Source organism: Notolepis coatsorum (assembly GCF_963971535.1).
Source record: "Notolepis coatsorum genome assembly, chromosome: 20".
Lineage (NCBI taxonomy): Eukaryota > Metazoa > Chordata > Actinopteri > Aulopiformes > Paralepididae > Notolepis > Notolepis coatsorum.
Genome location: NC_140184.1, coordinates 34,346,625 through 34,369,241, shown reverse-complemented (window position 1 = coordinate 34,369,241; position 22,617 = coordinate 34,346,625). Strand labels below are relative to the sequence as shown.

General features: G+C 43.1%; 1 protein-coding gene across 1 annotated transcript in view; it reads right to left on the bottom strand.

Moving 5' to 3' along the window:
• Positions 1-22,390, bottom strand: part of LOC311246857 (neuronal acetylcholine receptor subunit alpha-7-like) — a gene marked incomplete at its 3' end in the record, with an annotated part of 76,442 nt that extends 54,052 nt beyond the window's left edge. Inside the window, exons 1-5 of the mRNA XM_084337100.1 lie at positions 22,250-22,390; positions 20,158-20,297; positions 19,671-19,715; positions 11,716-11,825; positions 10,844-10,923 (exon numbers count right to left, since the gene is read on the bottom strand). Of these exons, the coding sequence (XP_084193226.1) occupies positions 10,844-10,923; positions 11,716-11,825; positions 19,671-19,715; positions 20,158-20,297; positions 22,250-22,331 (457 nt within the window). The 5' untranslated portion in view covers positions 22,332-22,390. The remainder of the gene's footprint in view (positions 1-10,843; positions 10,924-11,715; positions 11,826-19,670; positions 19,716-20,157; positions 20,298-22,249) is intronic.
• Between the last annotated feature and the right edge of the window lie 227 nt (positions 22,391-22,617).

The window sequence follows — 22,617 nt, the reverse complement described above, 5'->3', positions numbered from 1 at the left end:
AACATATGCGCATGCGCGCGGGGCCGCGCGTGCGTGTGCGCGCGGCGTCATTATCCTGCGTGGCGGCTCAGCCCATAATAACAACGCAACGCTGCTCCTCCCCCTCTATCTCTTCCCACCTGCCTCTCACGGAGAGTAGAACTCATGTGCTGCTGTGGTAGTTTCTCAGGCAAAATGTATGTACATGTACAAGGAGCAGGCGTTTGGCAGACATTATTGGTAAGGCACTGCACCATACACTCTAATTCACAGAGGTCGCTGCGCTCCGCCTGCAGAGGGGGAGGGTTGGTGATATAAAGTTGAGTTAGCACATAGGATCTACCCAGTGTGCGATCCATAGCATAATCTTTGGGTGAGCCGCGTCGGGGGGGGGGGGGGGGGGGGGGGGTGCGCGGCGCGCCTCTCAGCGGAAAAAAAAATCAGAGCGTGTTTTTATAGTCACATATTTGTCATGTGTAGGTGGGTTTTCCAGCAAACTCACCACTCTCGCTGCCGTTGAATTCGTAAGGGCTGCTACCACATAGTAGTACTTGGTGGCATCCGCGGTAATATTCCTGAGAGCGAATTGGGCTTCGGCTTGCGCGAACCAAGCGTTGGCACTCTGCGCAGCTTGAGTGAAACTGCGTTCAAAGTTCTGCGATCTGCGTTCTGTTGTTCAGTTGACATGTTCGATATAATCTCCGAAATACGTCCAAGGGTCACAAATGTAGGAATGCAGTAATGATAGCGTAGACGGAGTCGTGTTCCGATGCAAAAACGCTAGTTTATTACGCACTCTACTGTCGCACAAACACTGTCTCTCTTTAACTACGTCATCCCCCGCTAAGGGTCATGGGAGATGTAGTAAACACCACAAAAGGCTAGAATGCCGTTAATTATGTCCCAGTAAGTAGCCACTACACGCAAATCATTAATCATACATCCAAAATAGCATACGTTTATTATTATACACGATGATGATACAGCTCCCAGGGGAGCTTTAGAGACCCCCAGGGGAGCTGATGTCTGATCTAGGGGAGCTATAGCTCACCAGGCTCCCCTCGTGGATCGCACCCTGGACCTACCTTCTTACACAACAGACTTCTGTCTCCCTTCCCCCAGGCCGAAACTCAGATACAATAGAAACGGCTTGTTGACTAAATACACTTACAATAGAATGGCCCGCATACCCCCCCCTGATAGTTTATTACTTCCCTCAACAGAAACTGCCAAACTGCAGCTGTTAAGTACAGTTTGGTCCTCCAGCGAGACCAGACCTTAAAAGGATTTCTGGGACATGTCTATTAAAAAAAGACAGTCCCCTAGTTCCACCTAGTTTCAACCAATCAAACGTGGCAACACGGGCTCTCCAATCGGAAGCCCTCTGGCTCATAGAAAGACCCGCCCTCATGACGTAAAGTCTGGCGGGAGGAGTTTAGTCTTTAAAGTACGTGGTTCAGAGCAAGGTAGACACAACCCCACGAACAACACGGAGCGAGCAACATCCATTCTACATTCTCCCCCTACTGGCCGGAGGACCGCGGCGACGCATTGAGACGACTTCCATCTACCATCGAAGAAGGAGCAGAGACGAGATTGATGTTTATAGATACATGCTTTTTAGATATTGAACTTTAGACTGAATTCTAACGTCCTTCGGCATAGCGACTGCTTCCGGTAGAATTCATTGCACTGTTCTTTCAAATCTTTGATTTGTAATTGTTTTTTGAATCCCATTAAAAACCGGATTCTTTACATACATCTTCTCGAGACTCTTTTCTTCAAACGCCGCCTCTTTGTTGCCGTCGTGTAAAACCATTTCCTGGTTTTTTAAAGTACCACAGGGCTTGTAAGGTTTACACACAACGCAGAGCAGCTTAGAGATTAGGTTCTGATTATATCAGAACAAGCATAGCCCAGTTGGTGACTTCAAAAATGGTGCTGTGACCCAAGGACCAGCAGCGACCTTCAATTGAGATTTTTTTTTCGTCTCAAAAACAACACTGGATGTTTCAGGAGGCTGCCGAAGGACTTCGACAAGCATCAGAACCTGAAAAATAGGTGAGTGTAATGGCGGAATATGTGGTCGCTCAGTTCGAACCAGGGGTTGACAGAGTATTACCTCATATAGTGATAGATATATGAAGCGGTGAGGTGCATAACAACTGTGATCATATTGTATTAGTTCAATCGCGGATTGAAGTGTCGGGCTACATCGAGATGAAAGGCCCATTGAATCGTGGGCTCGGTAAATCTGGTGTCGGCAAGTCTCGACAGGGCGAATTCTGGGGAATGGACGGACCTAATCATTTAACCCAGAACCGGGCGCAGCTGAGTTGGTAATTTTTTGCGTATCTGAACAATGAGTGAAATATGTATTTGCGCCGGTGAGATGGAGCGGGTTTCGGCCGGAAGCTGTAACTCAAGCAGCGACCGGGAGAGATCTGTTCCATCGGACGTTAATGCAATAGTTCAACGTTGTTTGGATCACGTAATCAGAAGTTGTGAGTACGAAAAGCGATCAATATGATACAGGGGGCGTGTTATGGATCACGAGCATTAGCGTGGGAGTAATATGAGGGGGGCCTCACTGGAAGTAGACGTAGGTTGTAACGTATTAAAACAGGGGCAGCCGTGGCCGTTTCAATTCGACGGAACGTGCTCTCTGTATTAATATCGACCGAACTAAATGAAGATTGTGCCCACATTAGGGTGTAAATCAAACAGATCAAGACGAAGGGTTGTCTACAAATTGAGTTACAGAAACCCCAAAGTCGAGGGAGATCCTTTTTAGTGCGTGTTACTCTGGAGCATATTACGAGGCACGTCCGTCGTGATGACTGGTGGACAAATAGAGATGTTTGTGTGTATACATGCTTATCTATTCCACTTCCTTCTCCAATAGTCCAGGACCAGATTAGCCTAGAATTGCAATCGATCAAATGCTTACAAACTCTTGAATGTGTTTGTATAATGAATGTGAATGTGGGTGAATAATTAATTTAATCCTCATATGTAAAAGAAAATCTATAATAAGCCAATTATCCATAAATGATGCCTCCTTACCCACATTTTAAACGGCTCTCCTTGTATTCATTGAGGCAACAAACAACATATTGAGTTGAGATGCACAAATTTAATACAAAATCACCAACAAAATCACCAATTAAGCTGGACTGTGATATGGAAAACTTACCTTTTTTAGGTATCATTATGTGAAATAATTGTATTTTAAATTTCGGCCCCCTTGGTAACTGAGTTTGACACCCCTACTCTACCACCTCTAACAGATGCAAAGCTTAAAAAAAGAAAGACAAACCTCTATACTCCTCTAGAGTTATGTCTAAATCAAGAAATAGTTTTTGGCTTCTGTCAATTTAGGTAGGTCTAGTGGCTAGTGCAATTCTTGTGCTTTAACCCCTTTATGAAACAAAGTATGTTGGATAATGCGTCGCCTAAGAACGACCTTAAGAGGCTCCCCATGCCCCCCCCTACATATGACACAGAGGACCAATTAATCTCTACATAACCTTTTAGGCCTGTCCTTAACCAGATGAGTTAAGACGCCATCTACAAGATTGCCTTCTCTCCCAGAAGGGTTCACTGTCCAATAATCCCAACGTCTTGCAAACCCTCTGCCCTGTGAGCCCTCACTGCAGCATCACTATGGTCAAGGACAAGATCCATTAACAAATCTCCCTTTGTTCCTCGCCACCCGCTGCACCAAATCCCTGTCCAATGAACTCAGAAACCTGGCCTGTATGGGTCTGGATCTGTCTCCCGACTGCTGGCTGGTGACTCTGTGTGCACTGCACGTTCTATCTCGCGCTTTCCTACTATATCCAGAAATTCTGGAATCAGTTCCTACAAAAACTTTACCCTATCTCCTAAAATGAACATTGTTGCGTCTCGAGCAATTCTCTGTGTCTTCTATTTTTTTTAGCTGGCTGGTGGGTTAGCCTGCCTCTCTTCTTCGGCTGTTTGGAGGAACTCCACTTACTTCTCGACCATGTCTATTTGATCTCCACCAACGTGGTGGTGCGGTGTGTTTCTGCCAGGCTCTCCATCTCTTTGGAGATCTGTGTTAGTGCTGCATAAATGTTACCAATGTCCTGCTCATGTTGTGAGGCTGCTGGTCGCCAGCGGCACCTGGCATCTGGCTCACATCTTGGCTTTGCCATCCGGTCATTGTGAGCATAGTAGGTGTTATTTAATATCTGCACCAGGCTGTTGGCTTCACATTTCTCTGCATACTTTAGCTCCTGTGCTGTTTATCCACCAAACTGAGCATTAATTTCACTGGATATATATATTTAAAAGGATAAAAGTAGCAGAGTGATGCAGAGCTCTCTACTCTGCACCCTTCTCTCGTATGATGTCAAGCGACCCAACCCGTAGTTTTAAAACATAATATAAAAAAAAGGCAATTACTTATGCATTCACCTATTCACTGAGTTCAAAAACCTGAAAACAATGAATAATAATTTATCCCCCCATTTCACCATTAATGGGGGTCCCTAGGGAGGTGGGGGCCCAAGGTACAGTGCTTGTGGGCAGGTCAGCTCAGCAAAGAAGAATTTATAGCGAATTTACGAGGTTACAATCATAAAATATCAGAAGAGTTTTGTGAACCAAATACTAACTTAATAATAACAAATTAAATTCTTTGGGGTTTTGCTGAAACAACATGAAACAAGGCTAGGAGAGTGTTCAGCAGCAGAGTAATTTTTCGGAATACTTTTGTACACAATCTCTATGTTGTATTATTCATCGACTCACGACAGATTACATCCTATCCTTTATTCTTTTTAATGCATTTCTCATGCATGAATGGTGGTATCATTTATTCCGCTCTCCTGCTGCGAATAAGGCCAATGATCCATCATTTAAAAGATCCTATTACTATGAAGCATCTCATAAAACCAGCTTTCCGGACCAGCTGATGTAGCGTAAGCACTGAAATTGGATCCCAGATGAGAAACTCTTTAAGCAATTGAAGAGCAGATGAACATTAGAGGGTTCTCTATCAGAGGCAAAATAGCTGAAACAAGCATTAATGACTGCTAATGTCATCTTTATGAACCATTTTGATACAAACCACTGCTGTGATAAGAAAGAGAAGCTGTCTTTTTTATGAATAGTTTTGCATTCAGATATATGAATGGACTGACATACTATACATACAATTAGACAATGTTAGACGACACTAAACTTTCCCATGAAACAATATCAATTCAACTTTATTTCAGACACTTAGAAAGGTCCATAGTAGTACAACACCATGTACAATACAAAATCAAACAGAAAATGGGGGGATGTGCAGTTAAAATACAGTACAATATATTACAATCATATAACCGATGATTCAAATATGATCTTATAAAGATCCATGGTCCATCATGTCTATGATCATATTCAAAGAGGGCTGATGCTGCCTGTTCCATTGACAATAAATCTATGAAGTACTTTAACCAATTATCAAGACTAAAGTAATTTAATTTGAAGCGACTTCTAATTCATCATAATATGTTTAACTGACTAAATGAGCTGTTATAGCCACAGCCAGGGCTTTTTTCTCCCCCGTCTGTCAGAAGGTCCCCACGTCCATATATGGGTCTCTTCCTGTTCCTGTCTCACCATCATTCTTCCCACCTGTGCCTGTCTACACACCTGCCGGCTATCACCCCATCACGGAACCAGGATAAGAGGCCTGCACCCCTGCCACTCCTCGTCCGAGTGTTGTTTTCGCCTCACGTGGTATTATGACTCTTCTCTGGACCTCTATATAAAGATATAGGAAAGATATATATATATATATCTTTCCTAGTGTAATTTGTGTGTTCTGTATCCTGCGTCATATCTCTTCTCTGGACCTCTAGATATATATATATCTTTCCTAGTGTAATTTGTGTGTTCTGTATCCTGCGTCATATTAACCCTTGTTCTCTGATGTGCAGGACCTCACCCCTCCTGCCTGCACCCCACCTACGGACCTCACCAACCTGCACCCCCCTGGATCTCACCTACCCACATCGCCCATCTCTCCCCCACTCCCTGCTCTTCATCACCAGCCCCCCGCCCCCTTGTCCTTCCCCGGCTTCATTAAACAGTCTAAACCGCCTCATTCTCCTGTGCCTGTGTTCTGCTCTTGGGTTCTCTAGAGACCCCCATAACATGAGCATACTTACTTCAAAGAGCATAGCCACAGAGCTTAATGGAGATCTAGCCAATAAATTAAGAGGGCTCGCCTTGGGGAGGAGAATAGTTTCTGCACTATATAAGTTGATGTCCCTTGTCTCTCCTGACAGCTTATCTTCAATCAAATATGAATGGGAGGGGTACTACTTGGTTGTATCACTGACCACAACAGCTTTATCCTGAAACCTACAGTCCTGCACAGGGGCTTATATCATACCATGTAGATTAAAGAAAATGGATCATTCCCTTTCAAATGTGTGCTGGCATGGCTGTGGAGAGGTAAGAACACTTGTGGCATTGCCCCCCAGTGAGCAGCTTTTGGAATAAGGTCAGTTTACATTAGATAGCACCTCTGGGTAGGCCAATCCCCCGCTCAGAGGTTAACTTTTGATTACGAAAACAGATAAACTTGAGCGCAAGGTCTCCGGGTGTTGGATCCGAAATGGAACATATGCTAGCCAAAGCCTCTGGGAAGCTAGGAGATCGAATGTCCTCCCAACCAGGAAACCTACAAAGATTGGAACATGGAACGTGCGCACCATGTACGAAGCAGGGAAAGCTCCCAACATCGCAAAGGAGATGGCTATGGCTTACACATCCTAGGTTTAAATTAGTGCTGTCAGGCGATTAACATTTTTTATCTAATTAATTACATGATTTGTAATTAATTTATCTAATTAATCGCATTTTAATCGCATAACCATTTTAGGCCTGATATTCTATATTCTATAATCATATTTCAAATGGCATGTGTCCGGATGGCAGAATTCAGTACTGTATCTACAAAACCTTAGATTTTTCAGGTCTGGTCAATTTTAGCATGGTGTTATTCACAGTCAAAGATAAAAAAAAATGTTTATTGATATTCTCATTTGGTTCATTACAATTTACTCAAGCCTAGTAACAGACACAGTATTTCTGACGCTGGGAATACATTCCCTGAGATCCATAGATGTCCCTAGAATCAGATACCAAGAACATGCAAATGGGCCATATTAAAAAAAAGTCTGTAAATGTGTATTCTAGGTTCTTATGGAATGAATGAGATAAAAAAATATAAAAAGAAATTAAAATAATTTATTATTATTATTATATATATTTTTTTATAAATGTTGAGTGAATTTTCATAACGCGATAATTTGCTGTGTAATTAATTAATCTAATTAACGCAATAAACTGACAGCCTTAGTTTAAATTAAACAAGATGAATATGTTCAGGAGAGAGCAGATTAGCATTCGGAAAACAGATACTGTACTCCGGACATGAAGAAGAAGGCGCCCCACACACGCAGGGGGTAGGCATCACACTCAGGATCATTGTGGCATACACACCAACCAACGATGCCACAGAAGAGTCAAAGGAGGAGTTCTATGGAAAACGACAGAACACACTACTCAAAGCAACGGAAAAGGAGCTGGTTATACTGATGGGCGACATGAACGTCAAAGTGTGAAAAGAAAACAACGGATACGTACCAGTCATGGGACAGCAAGGAGTCGGCTGCAGAAACGAAAATGGGCAGATGTTTTTGGACTTCTGTGCAGACAACAGCCTGGTAATTGGCGGAACCTTTTTCCCACATAAAGAAACCCACAAGACCACATGGGTGTCCCCTGATCAGAAAACATGCAACCAAATAGATCACATATGCATCAGGAAGCAGTTCAGACGATCTCTGCTCGATGTGCGAACAAAGAGAGGTGCAGATGTGGGATCAGACCGCCACTTAGTCATAGAAAAGGTACAACTGAAGCTGAAAAGGGGGACCCCAGGAAACAGAACAACAAAGTATGACACCAAGAAACTGGAAGAAAAACTACACCAGAAGCACTTCCAGATCACACTGAGGAACAAGTTCCAGGCCCTGGCTGAAATGTGCAGTGGGGAAGAAGAAATTGACAAAAGCTGGGAGAAGATAAAAAACAAGTGGCGAACAACCTGCGAGGAAAGTCTGGGAAGAAGAAAGAAAGAAAACAAAATGTGGATCACCCAAAGAACATTGGACAGCATGGAGGAGAGGAAAAAGGCAAAGAACCACCTCAACAATGCCAGGACGAGAGCAGCCAAGGAGAAGCACACAAAGGAATACAACAGGATCCATAAAGAAATAAAGAAAAATGTCAGGGCGGACAAGAGATGCTACTATGAAGAGCTTGCTACACAAGCAGAAGAAGCAGCGGGACAGAGAAACATAAGAGAGGTATACAACATCACCAGGAAGCTCTCAGGGAGAAGGATGAGATCAGAGAAGCCCATCAAAGAAAAGGCAGGACACACACTATCCACAAAGGAAGAACAAACAAGGAGATGGGTAGAACATTTCACAGAGCTGCTCAACAGAGCACCAGCGAGCATCACAGCAGATATACAAGCAGCAACAGACACACTCCCACTGAAAATGACCACCCCAACAAAAGAACAAACTAGGAAAGCAATATCACAATTGAGAGATGGGAAAGCAGCAGGACCAGACACCATTCCGAGTGAAGCATTCAAGACCGACATCACTACAAGCATCAAAGCACTCCATCCCCTCATGAGGAAAATTTGGCTACATAGTGAAGATACCAAAGAAAGGGGACCTTGCACAATGCAGAACTACCGGGGGATCATGCTACTTTTGACCGCCAGCAAAGTCTTCAACCGGATAATTCTAGATAGGATGAAGACTGCCGTTGACATGCTCCTCAGAGACCATCAAGCAGGATTCCGGAAAGAAAGATCATGCATAGACCAGATCGCCACACTGAGGATGATCATCGAACAGTCCCTGGACTGGAACAGCTCCTTATACATCAACTTCATCGATTTCGAACAGGCCTTCGACAGTCTAGATAGGAACAGTCTGTGGCACCTGATGGAGCACTATGGAATCCCACCGAAGTACATCAACATCATCAGAGGATCATATGACAGGATGACAAGTAGGGTACTGCACAGAGGGGAGCCCTCAAACCCGTTTGAGATAAAGACCGGAGTGAGAGAAGGCTGCCTGCTGTCCCCCTTCTTGTTCCTGCTGGCCATTGATTGGACCATGAAGAAGACAACCGAAGGAGCCAGAAACGGCATCCAGTGGACACTGATGCACCAGCTTGAAGACCTCGATTTTGCAGACGACCTAGCTCTCTTATCACACAGTCACCAGAAAATGCAACAAAAGATCAACAAACTAAAGGAAACAGCCTCAACTCTAGGAATGAAGATCAATAGGGTAAAAACCAAGATTATGAAGATCAACACAAAGTGCCAGCAAAACATTGAACTAGAGGGAGAGGCCATCGAAGAAACTAACTCCTTCACCTACCTTGGGAGCGTAGTAGATACAGCGGGTGGCACAGAAGGAGACATCAGAGTGCAAATCGGAAAAGCAAGAACGGCATACAACGTACTTGGTCGAGTATGGAGGTCTCGTGAAATAAAAACAAACACAAAGCTGAGGATCTTTAACTCCAATGTTAAATCAGTCCTCCTATATGGCTCGGAGACCTGGAAGAAAACCGTAGGGCTGAAGCAGAAAGTACAGTCCTTCATAAATTCCTGCCTCCGCCGCATTCTAAGAGTGAGATGGCCAAATGTCATTACAAATCTGGACCTGTGGGAGCGCATAAAACAACTACCCCCGCCAGAAGAAATAAAGAAGAGAAAGGAAGACACAAACATCACCCGGCAAGCCCTACGATGGAACCCACCCAGAAAGAGGAAGCCCGGCAGGCCTCGAAACACCTGTGGCCGTTCTTGGGAAGGGGAAATGAAAGAGGCTGGACTGGGATGGCACAACATCGTTCGTGAGGCCAAAAACCGTGCAACATGGAAATAAATCGTCAGTGGCCTATGCTCCGCAGGGAGTGCAAAGGCTTAAGTTAGACATTAGATAGACAATAGATTGTCTTCTATTTTGGAATATGTCCATTAGTCTGCCTTTTAGACACAAGGTTAGGAAATATACAGGCAATGCTAAAGACCTCAGTAACTACACAATAATCTCAAATTAAGGGCTGATCCGAATGCTTCGAATCTTAAATCATTGCCTCAGTAATTGACGCCAAAATATTTGAATACTTTCTTTTTTACCCTTCCAAATATAAAGATTTGCCCAGGAAATAAGAATGATCTCATTATGAATTAACATTCATCAGTTTTTCCTCAAACAAGGATATTTAGAACTTTCAGAAAACCTACTAATCTACAATTTAACTCTCATCTACCCGTGAAACTTTGTCTGTGAGCCTGCAACTCCAGACATTGGGATTCCCTTATGGCTCTGAGGAAGGTATCACACATGTCATGATCAGCAATAAAGTTTGGACAATATGTAGAATTGCCAGGGCAAGGGAAAGAAAAAGAGGAAAGGTCTTCAGGTCTACAACTTCTATTAATGTTTTGTCTTTTACTGTAAGTTCAGGTGTTCCATGTTTTTTAGTACGCTAATCTGTCTCGACAGAATCTCCATTTAAAATAAAACACTGCTTTATGCTTTTCGTCCTTTGTCCACCTGTATGCAAATCTGCAGAATCGTCATTATAGTACTTTATATAATACTTTTTTTTTAAAGTTTTCTTCAACATTTGTGATGGTTTGTTTTAGTTGTTCCTAGGAGAGAGGAAAGAGAGGAAGGCTATTCTTATATCCGCTTGTGAATAAAACTAGAAAGGTAAACAACCTTACCTGGAGGTAAGTATGAACAGGATCCAGAGGAGTTGACTAGAATGTTGGTGTGGAACGTGGCGTCAAACCTCTCATCTGCACTGTGAACAACATGACATCAATGTTTAATAGTGGCCTTAATTTGTAACAACTGAACATTCATTGCTAATGAAACACACCATCGAAAATGCATACATCCATTTGCAGCAAGCATGGTAAATCATTACAGGCCTACAGAGATTCAGACTATCTGCAAACAGCAAGGGGAAAAAAGAATATATATAAATATTTCTCTAGCTCATTATCATACCAGGTTATGAACGATGGTACACCACCTGAGGACGGGATTCTAACGGGACACAACTAACAAATTGTTTCCCTGCAGACTGCTTAGTGGCCCTGCTTGCTCTCTTCTGCTACCTACAATTCCCTCCCGCTAAACAAACTCACGAGAGAGGAAGTAGAGATAAAAGAGTTGCTGCTCAAACAGGAAATAAACAGTGTGGTGTCAAACTATCTAATCAAGTCTAAAAATATGTTTAATGTTATGCTATATTTAATTGGAATATCACGAATGGGGCATGATGGTGCTTTTTCTTATTAGGTAGTGAGGGAAGAGAATGCCTCAAATGCAGTGGATAGTGTATATTATAGACTATTATAGGTTTTGAGGTCATGCAGGCAGTTCAACAGGGACTGGGGAGGGAGATGTGTGGAGGGTTTGGTGTAGAGATAGAGTCAGAGTGTCGAGAGTGTCGTCAGCGTAGCAGTGAAAGTTGAATGTTGAGTACAATTATTATTTACTGTATTTTGAGGTGAAATGTGAGTTTTAAAGATGTTAAATCCATCATGATCTCTGCATGATAAACACATTTGAGAGAATATGTACATACCTGTTATAGAGCAGAATGTCTGGCTTCCAAATCAGACTATCAGGAAATCTCACTTTGGTCACACCAGGGTATTCGGATGTGTTCCACTGGAGGTAATAATCATTCCAGTACTATGTGGGGAAGAGAGACATAATACACTTATCATCATATTCCATACACTACCTTCACACACATTTACAGCCAAGCTAAGCCGATACGAGGGATGTTATGGCTTCTGTGCAGGGCTTGACGTTGACACCTGCCCACCTGCCCAGGGCTAGTGAAAATGCTGAGTGGCTAGTGACTTTGGAAAACCACTAGCCACAGTGGCTAGTGAGCCAAAAAGTTAACGTCAAGCCCTGCTTCTGTGGCTAGATTAGTTTAACAAACTGTAATTCTATGTTTATTTGTATAAACGTACTTTAGTTATGAGGCTTAAGCTGGGATTCTACCAAACTGTATGTACAGTATATGTGCAGTAAATTAATAAATTACTTAACTTTGTCATATACATGGATGAAACTATGTGATTTTTGCTATGAATAAAATTCTGCAATAGAATGGCAACAACTGAATGCTGTCTTTTTGTAAAGCTTCGGCAGCCTTTCCACTGCAATGTCATCTTTTTTTAAGAGCATGCTTTTTTCCCCTCAAAGCAATATGAAAATAAAATGAAGGTTCTGCAATACTACGGAAACTGTCTAAATCTTAAATAATTAAAACATTATCATTCTACTGATATGGGAAAAGCACATAACCTGTCTCTTGGTACAGTAGACAGGCTAAATGACATAGCACCTGGATTTAAAGATAATATCACTGTCTTGTGCAAAAGCACTGATTCCTCAACGAAGGCCACTCAAATAATGGGTTCAAAAAGAAGAGAGAAGGGCAATGGATTCCATTTACTGAGCTATGCTCAGATTAACAAAATGGAAACAAGTTGGCAAGAGCAGAAACAGACTAGAAGCGAATAACAGGAGATTAATGATTTACAAGAAACCAAATGGGATTTGGACACATACCGTACATTAAAATAGCTTATTAAAGACAACCAATCCATCTTGTTTTTAAAATTCATATAGCCTGAGTTATGTCCAAAGTCTGAAATGATGTAATATTTTCTTTTTCTTTTTTAACATTAGTAGGGGAGAACAGGGGACGTTGTCACACGGGTAGGTTGTCACATTCATTATATTTCACCACCAGAGGGTCCTGTCTCCCATACTTTGGTATTTAAATGTACAGAATTGGGGTCAGGGTTCACCTACATTGTCATCTTTGGAGTGAAACAGCTGAATTTGAGGTGAGAGGACTTTTTGTGTTTTTCATGTCCATTTGTAAATATTCCGCTCTTCAGTATTTTTCTTCTAGGCTTTTACACAATTGGTTTATAATGAAACAATTATTACCCTTAAAAAGTGTGAAGGGATAGCTATTAGTTTAGATTGTTGTTAGCTAGCTAACTAGTTGTTAGATGGCTGTTAGCCTTGATGCTATCAAGACATTCCAGTTGGGGTTGGTCGCAGGCCACGTGAGCGGATCAGCGCGGGCGAGAAATTCGCTCTTCGCTCTTTTTTTTTTGGTCCACTTTTTCTCCCATTTTCTATATTTTCTCCCATCCCAATTTCGTATCATCCAATTCAACCCTCCCCTGTCACGAACGCTGTGTCTTGCCTCCCACAAGCCGGCTGCAATGTGGACTAAGTCATACATAGCACAAGTCCCCTCCGGTACTTGAGGTCGCATCTTTTCACCTGCGCAGCTCGATCTCTCAGTGGCGAGGAGTAACGCGTGGGAGGCTCATGCTGCCCCCGACACTTCCTGATTCTACTGCGCAGGCGCACCAACCGACCTGTAGGAGTCGCTGTCCACAACGCCCGATCCCCACCCATCAGTTTCCCACCCCCTAATACGGCCAATGTGTATTAGTATGAACGACCAGCTAAACTGAAAGCAATGTGGAGCGCTGGGCTCGAACAGGCGAGCCCAGCGTCTCTGCATTCGTGGCGAGCGCCTTGCCCACTACGCCACGTAGCCGCCCTCCGCTCTTTAAAGCTTGGTCCGCTCCGCTAATCGCTCATGTTGACCCCGCCCCCAAGTCGCTCTCCGCTCGCTCACCGCTCACCTTGAATCGAGCGCTCCCCGCTCCCCGCGCCACATCGCTCGGCAGATTCTTTTTTTTTTTTGGAGCATGGTGTAAATTAGCTCAAACTACAACAGTCTACACCCCCTGGGCCCCTTAACAATTGTTTGTATTGAGCCGTATTGTAATTGTACCCATTCTGCAATGTTAAATAACGTTGTTTATCCATTCACTAGCTCTATTAAGCGATGATAGCTAGCCTAGCCACAATGCTATGGTCGCTGCCATTAACGTTAGCATGTAAGCTAACAACAACAACAATGGCGTCAAAACTTTTTCTAACAGGATGTGAGTGACAAAGCCTGAACAGGATATCACAGGTTCACCCTTCTCATTGGTTGAAAATGGCCTTCATGTTTGTACATCGCCATCTGTTGCTTTGGCATTGTACTACATGTATATTACATCAGTGTTAAACCACTGTGAGCGGCCTGGAGTGGATTGGAGCGGAGGAGAACTCTCGCTCCGGACGTCGCGCCGACCCATTTTAAAACCCACTCCTCGCTCACGTCAAAACCGCCCGCTCCGCTCCCCGCGCCGCTCACGCGCCGCTCACGCGCCGCTCACGTGCACTGGTTGGCGGCACGTGGTGTAGTGGTTAACACTGTCGCCTCACAGCAAGAAGTCCAGGGGGGGAGCTCCAGTAGCTCACCACGTACCGCGAGTTCCATTTCGGCGCCGGGGACAACCGTGCTCGTCACGGATCTGGGGTTTAGCGAGTTCGAATCCCGGACTGCAGCCGTGCCTTTCCCAGAGTGTCTTCCCCCCCATCTGAACCCTTTCAGCCTGTTTCTGTCGGTCATCCTTGACCAGAATAAATGCGATAAACGTATAAAAGAGCCAGGGGAATGGCCAAAGTTTAAAAAAAAAAGAAGGTCCAGGGTTCGATTCCCGCTTGGGGACCAGGTTTCCATGATGCCAGGTACCCAGGTGGGATATCTCCCAGGCCTTTCTGTGTGGAGTTTGCATGTTCTCCCCATGCTCGCAAGGGTTCCCCCCCCGATAAGATAAACCCAATGGAAAAACATGCACAACAACAGATCGCTAACGCTGTGGCGTCCTTGACGAAGACGGACAGGAGCACTTGGATTGGTCCCCTGGCGCGGCTCACGTTGACGCCTGTCTGCTCCCGGCTGCCCTTGGGGGGGAAGGACGACGGGATGGGTTAATCGCAGAGACAAATCGCATCTGCGATCCTAAAGAGACAATGCATGCGTGTGTGTTCCGGTGTGTGTGCTAAACTAACCGCTGTGTGTACCACTAAAACATTGAGTGTCGTTGCATGCCGAATAAAGACCTCTGCAACAGGTCCTGCATTATTATTTGGTCGTCACATTTTATTTGGGGTTGGTTGTCATATGTTGTGTAGGCTATTATTGTTAGGCCGATTTATTGTGTTCTTATTTTGTTATATAGGATGGCCTAAAGATGTGTTTCCTGTTTATGTTCATGTTAAGATGCATTAAGTTATGTTTTTGTCAAATTGTCAATGCAATTAAACGTTCAAATTTAGTTCTGCCTTCTTGTCTTCTTTTTAAGATTGTCCCATTAAAACACATGGTGACAACCAACCCCAGAGTGTGTGACAACCATCCCCATGATGGGGTTGGTTGTCACAATGTGTCAGAGTGTCTTTGATAGGTGATTAACTCTTTGTTACAATATGTTGGAAAATGAGAGGGATACACATTTCAAGCCAACATCTTAAACTTCAATTTAATGTAGGAATGACTATTGAAAGATGTTTTGATGATGAGCAATTCACACTAGAGTAAAAAGTGTGACAACTATCCCCGTTCTCCCCTATTTCACTTCTATCAATTATAACCACTATTATCTGGTAAGAATCAGAAGAAGTCAGAGCAATGTTTGCAATGCTCTACAACCATCTACAGTGTTTGAGAAAAACTTCACCAGCTACCTAAATACACCACATCATCTAATACTGGGGTCAGCAACCTTTTTGACATGAAGTGCCTGTTTGAAATATAGTTGTAACTAGTGTGCCATGTCAACAATATTCCATGCATCGTAATTTTTTTTCTCTCATAATCAGGCATTTTTAATGATAATTTTTACATTATTACATCATTATTGTTATTGTTATTATTAACAATATTATTATGATGGTTGTATCAACCCTAAATCTGAGTTGGGGCGGGGGTGCAATGCAGACAGTTTTGCTTTACTGAGCTCCGTTATCTGGGGGCTGTAGTTGGTCACTTTAAGCTGCACACCGTAGCATCTTTTAATCCAGCTGTTTGCTGTTCTCTGATATTTTCTGACATTTCGTTGATGCGTCGCTCGACACCTCAAGCTGACATGGGGATATCTTTTATCCTTGATTTGATTGTCTCTTTGTTTGGCAAGCCTTCAAACAAAACATCTGAGCTACAGAGAAAAACCTCCTTGATATACTCGACTTACAAAAAAGAACCTGTGGGAGGATTTCAACAAGATAAATGCGACAACAGTGCAAAATATTTCACTATAATATTTCAAAGCGAAAAAAAAGAAAAAATAATAATAATAATTATTATTATTATTATTTTTTATGCTGCCCCCTGTGCCAATGAAAATGCCCCTGCGTGCCTATGCGGGCACGCGTGCCTAGCTTTTCTTTCCTGTTCCTCACACAAACAAGGGACTGGGCCAAACAATGTAGACAGTCAGGTTCTAACATAAGATAAAGTACCAGAAAGATCTGAAGGATCTGAGTCAACTTTACGAGTGTGATATAGGATGAAGGATTAAAGAAGACTGCCGGGGCTTGAGACTGCAGTGGATGATTTAAAAGCACAAGACGGCTTGTACACAGCATGCTGACGATGCAGAGCACTAATGCCACACACAGGGGAGGCTGTAGTTTGTCTGTTATATGAAAGCAGCTTCAAACTCAGCATTAGACATGCACCATTTGATATCACAGATATGTTTCAACATGAGGACTGTGCAGTACACCCTAATAATAATTATAGTCTATTATGACTATTCTTATTATTTAACACACAGGGTTAGATGAAAAACATTTAGTGCCAGGATTATGTTTAGAGCTAGATGTCTAAATTAGATCGTTGGTTGGTGTAATTTAGGTGCTAGAATAATTAATAGATGCACACATTAGCAAACAAACAAAAACAACAAACAAATCCAGTGACAAAAACACAATATGGTGAATCATCTTTAAATTGCAAGTGGATCACGGTGTCAGATAATCTCACTGCCTAGCCCTAGACCATCTCAGCTGTGTAGCTACTGCAATGTCCATGTGTGTGGCGCCACTGATGACAGGTAGAAGGTTGGTTATAAAGTTAGAACAGTTAACATTATGGCCTAGGCCCTGAGGGGGCAGACGCTGCAGCACCGGTTTCAACACATGGACTGGAGTCTGTTTGCCACACAGGCCACCCTGGACTCCCACACAGACATTGACTCCTATTATACCTCCTCCATTGTTGATTACATCAACTCCAACTCCAACATTGACAGTGTCACCACCCTTAAACTGATCACTACAGTACATTCCCTAATCAGAAGCCATGGATGAACAGAGAGGTCCGTACACTACTAAAGGCATGTGACACTGCTTTTAGATCTGGTGACACACAGGCCTACTGTTCAATCAGGTCTAACCTGCATTGGGGAATTAAGTGGGCCAAGCACAGCCACAAGCTAAGGGTTAAAGAGCAACAACTCCGACCCCGACGCATGTAGCAGGATATCTAGGCCATCACAGACTATAAACCCACCAACAACTCTCCCCAACCACTGACCCCTCCCTCCCTGATGAGCTCAATTGCTGTTATTCCCGCTTTGACAGGGACAAGCAAGAGGCGCCCACCAAGGATGCCCTCCCTGCCTGCCAACCTCCAACCCCTCACTCTCTCCCCCACTGACATGTGTGCTGCACTTGTCTGAGTCTTAACTGATATATTCAACCTGTCACTAGCCCAGGCAGTTGTCCCAGCGTGCTTTAAAACCACCTCCATCCTTGCCGAAACACTCTGCCTCGAGCCTTAATGACTTCCACCCTGTTGCACTCACCCCCATCATCATGAAGTGCTTCGAGAGGCTGGTCCTGGCTCACCTCAAATCTGGCCTTTCACCCTCACTGGACAGAGACCAATTTGCCTCCCGTGATAACAGGAGCATGGAGGATGCTATCTCCTCAGCGCTACATTCTGCCCTCTCCCACCTGGATGAGAGCAATACCCATGTGAGAATGCTGCTCATCGACTTCAGCTCAACACCATCATCCCCTCCAAACTCATCTCCAAACATGGTGACCTCGTGGAAATCAAGGACCTCGACATCAACCCCTCTGTCTGCAACTGGATACTAGACTTCCTAAGTTCCTAACTTAGGATAGACAATCTCACCTCTTCCACCCTTACCCAGAACACCGGCATCCCACAAGGATGTGTGCTGAGCTGAGCCCCCTTCTCTAGTCCCTCTTCACCCATGACTGCACTCCTATACCTCAACACCTCATCACTGGTCAAGAAGGCTCACCAGCGTCTCTTCTTCCTGAGGAGACTGAGGAAGTCTCCTCAGGTTCTGGTGAACCTTTACTGGTGCGCCATAGAAAGCATACTCACCAACTGCATCACAGTCCGGTACAGCAACTGCACTGACTCTGACCGGAAAGCACTGCAGAGGGTGGTAAAAACTGCCCAACGCATCACTCCCTACTAGGCTCTGTTACCCATATTGTACGACTCTGAACTCTGTTGCCTATACTCAATTTATACCTACCTACTGCTTTCACTGTTTACAACTGCCCCACACTGTAATCATAGTAACCATAATAATCTTAACTACTCACCTCATACTGTAGTCTAGTCTACCCATATAACTCTGTATGATAGCATGTACAATAGTGCTGTATATAACGCATATTTACATTTATATATTTGTATTTACTGCATATATACTGTATATGCAGTATATATGCATATAGCCCATATAACTGTATAATAGCATGTACAATAATGCTGTATATACCGTACATATATATTTATTCTCACCGTATAACTATCTATCCACACATGTCTGTACATACCTGCACATAACCCTTTTACCTATCTATAGATACTATATCTATATCTGTACATATCCCTTACCTACTCTTACAAGTTACACTGCTGGCCAGTACGACTACTACCATATTGTCTTTATACCTGTATCACTGTACATATTCATATTACAACTCTGTACATACACCTGATTAGCACTACACTCAGTAGTAGTAATTTATATATTTTATACCCAGTTTAATCACCTGTACATTGTATATATTACTATTGCACTTTAATGTTACATTTGTACTCTGGTTGGATGCCAAACTTATTTCCGTTGTACGGTACCAGTGCTGTATAATGTATTGCTGTATAAAATCAAAATATATTTGAATTGAATCTAATCTAAAAAGAAGAAATACCTACTTCTGCTCCAACACTCGTTTACTGGACATTTTCATTCTAATTGCTCTTCGTCGGGGTCCTGAAGGCCATTAGACTAAAGAAAACATGTCCATTAAACAAGTGTTGAAGCGTAAGAGTATGAAGGTTTTTTCTTCTTCGTTAGTGGTAGAGCAGCACCAATCAAGGGATGTGTGTATTTCCTTGTGTGCTGCAACTCAACTTGACCACAGCTAATGTGGAGAAACAACCTGGCTTCTGCATTCGGTAGCTCTGCCAATAAAATGCAAATGCTTTCTACACCTCAGTGAGATTTTATCATACCCTTTGTGAAAAGCTGCAGTATAACTTAGTATAGATGTTACATACAGTTCATGTACATAACCAGTGCATACAAACTGACATCTTACCAGCTGTAGCCATATGTTAGTGGTCAACACCTGGTTCTTCTCATCCTGTTGGAGATATATACAGTACAGCATTTCAACAATTTGGCACAACAACAGAACAGAAACCTGTCCAAACTTAAGCCATGTTCGTGATTTTAATGTTCCATCTTAACTATTCCAGATTAAGGCTTACTCCTAAAAATGCTGTCCAAGAAACCGGCCTTCAATCTCTGAATTAAGCAAGTATTTGCATATCCAAATGGTATGGTCTCAAGTAATTTTCTGATAATGGGCTATTATGTCTGACATGGCAGCACTAAAGTCAAGTGGCGAGCAGTTAGTACACCAGCTAGTACACCAGCCAGTACAGCAGTCAGTACACCAGCCAGTGTAACAGCCAGTGTAATAGCCAGTATCTGCTGGTCAGTATTTATAGACTATTACCTAACAAGGAGTGAGTTACGGCAACACATGTGGTCTGTACAGGTGTATGTTGTGTGTCACCCACCACGTCCATGATCTGCATGAGGCTGAAGCTAAAGTAGACAGTGAGGGACTGGGTGTCATTGAACACTGGTCTCTCCAGAAGGTTATAGTTAGCCATCAGGTCCTTGTACAATCTGCGTTGTTGTTCCCCTTGAAGGGACACTACAAGAGAGAGATGATTTAACAAAACAAGGTGCAGGTTAGTGACACAGGATTGTGGTCATCATTTTTAAAGGCCCAATCCAGATTATTTTGACCGTATGAATGATTACAAAAAATTGTTGGTGCTGCTACCCATTTGTTTACATTTAGTTCACTGATTGGACCTTTAACTTTCATAAGAGAGAGAGAGAGAGAGAGAGAGAGAGAGAGAGAGAGAGAGAGAGAGAGAGAGAGAGAGAGAGAGAGAGAGAGAGAGAGCGAGAGAGAGAGAGACTCACTGTTTAGTTGACACGTCCAGGGCTTGCCTTGATAAAGTGTATAATCCACTGTTGATGTTTAATTCCAGACCACTGTCCACTGTGTCCAGACTGCATCCGCCATATAGCTTGTTAGCCAAGTGTTAGCTTGTTAGCAGAAGCACCACACAACACAAGTACTTCATTCCTTTGTCCATTTCCGCTCGAACAGACTGCAAACTACCTGGCGTTCTATCGCCATGCTCTAAGACAAACTCTAACCTTAACCAACTTTGAAAGAGTGCCTAAGCTTAACAGTCTAAAGAACTTGCAGTCACGGGCACGGCACGCTCTAAGACAAACAGCTGCCTGCATCACCAACCTAGGAATAAGCTAGAATTGGAATAAGCTAGAATTGGAACATTAGAAATTGGATTCGGCCAATCAGAGATCGTCTCTGTGAAATTCTGCTACGGAAAAAAATACTGGCGTCGGCCAATCAGAGAGCGTCTCCGCGAAATGCGGCTACAGACATTCTTGACGCTACTGGCTAGACCGCTTCAAATCGCGCCCGGATTCCAACATAATAGTCATATTTCAACGCACAACGCGTTATGCACTGATTGGCTGTGACTGATCAAACTGTGACGCGCACTCAGAGTGCTATCGCGTCTTGCCCGGGCCGAGAAATACGAAAAAATAAAAAAAATTAAAAAAAACGTGATGTCACTTCCTGCTCACGAAAACGAGTGTTTTTTTATTTGAGATAATAACGTTATATTGTGCATTGGAAATACAAACATACTTAAAATGAGTAAATATTATTCATTTTAAACATGTTTATATTATTTATAGGGCTATAAAACAAAAAACAAAAAGATACTTTTTCTTGTTCTACTCTCATATAACCAGGCAGGGCCTGAATGGGGGGCGGCGCCCTTGCGCCCCTAGTGGCAGAGCCGCCACTGCTAAAGAAGGACCTTGTCGTCATGAACCCATTATTGTTGCTCCGCAGGTGACTCTGTCAACACTTATTGTACCCATTCTGCAATCTGTTAATAAAGTTTTCAATCAATTATTGGAGTTTACATGTGTACAGTGTACCTACGTCTGTTGTTGAGTTTTGAATAATCTAACTACAATATTGTGTAATTCTGATTAATAATCCGAACATTGGACTGGACCTCTAGTGCTTATATATAATACTTGCTCCAATGATTGGTTTACACCTCAAACCACCAGTTATGGCACTGGATTTGGGACATCTGCATTTAAATTATTATGCCCCGACAGGTGGAACGATTGCACCTTACCTTACAACAACTCATATTATCCTTTGGACAGTTAAAATATTTAACGAGCAACCATTTCACCCAAGTCTGCAGTTGTATACTTGTTGACTTCTTGTTTTTATCTTATATTTATAGTGCGCTGTATTTTTCTCACTACATGAGTTTACTCTCGGGGTCCTTCAAGAATAAAGATTGCATGAAGTGTTATGTCCTCCTTGTGTGTAAAAAGGTGTATTGTATTGTATTAATAGACTGTATAAAATACATTCGTTGTGTGACTGGGAAACGATGCAAGTGGTACAAAATTATAATAATGATACTGTAATATCAACTTGGAAAAATGTCAAGAAATTTTACATTTTGCAAAAACGTAGCAAATGTTTAATTATAGGACGATTAAGAAGCATGACGATATGGTACCTACCTTTCAGCGTGCATGTCATGACTGCAATGTAGAGCAGAGAGTTCCATAAACTCATCATTGTTGTCCGCGTGCTGTTTGTCATACAGTCCAGATGTTCCTCACTTCATTGCGGCACTGGGCATCAATGACCTCACGTAATCCCTTCTCTCAGACAAACGGGTACAGGATGAGAAGACTTGTTGGGGACTGGCTATGTGTTATAACTTCTCGGCTCCTCCTACAGACAGATGCATAGCGAGGTCGGTCTCTCCCCGAGTGAGTGCTTTTCCCCAGTGCCACCTCCTCCAGTCAGTGGCTCGTAATTAAACTTCATTCCACAGGCGACCGACTCGACTCTATGTATTGATCCATTGCCACGACCACGAGTG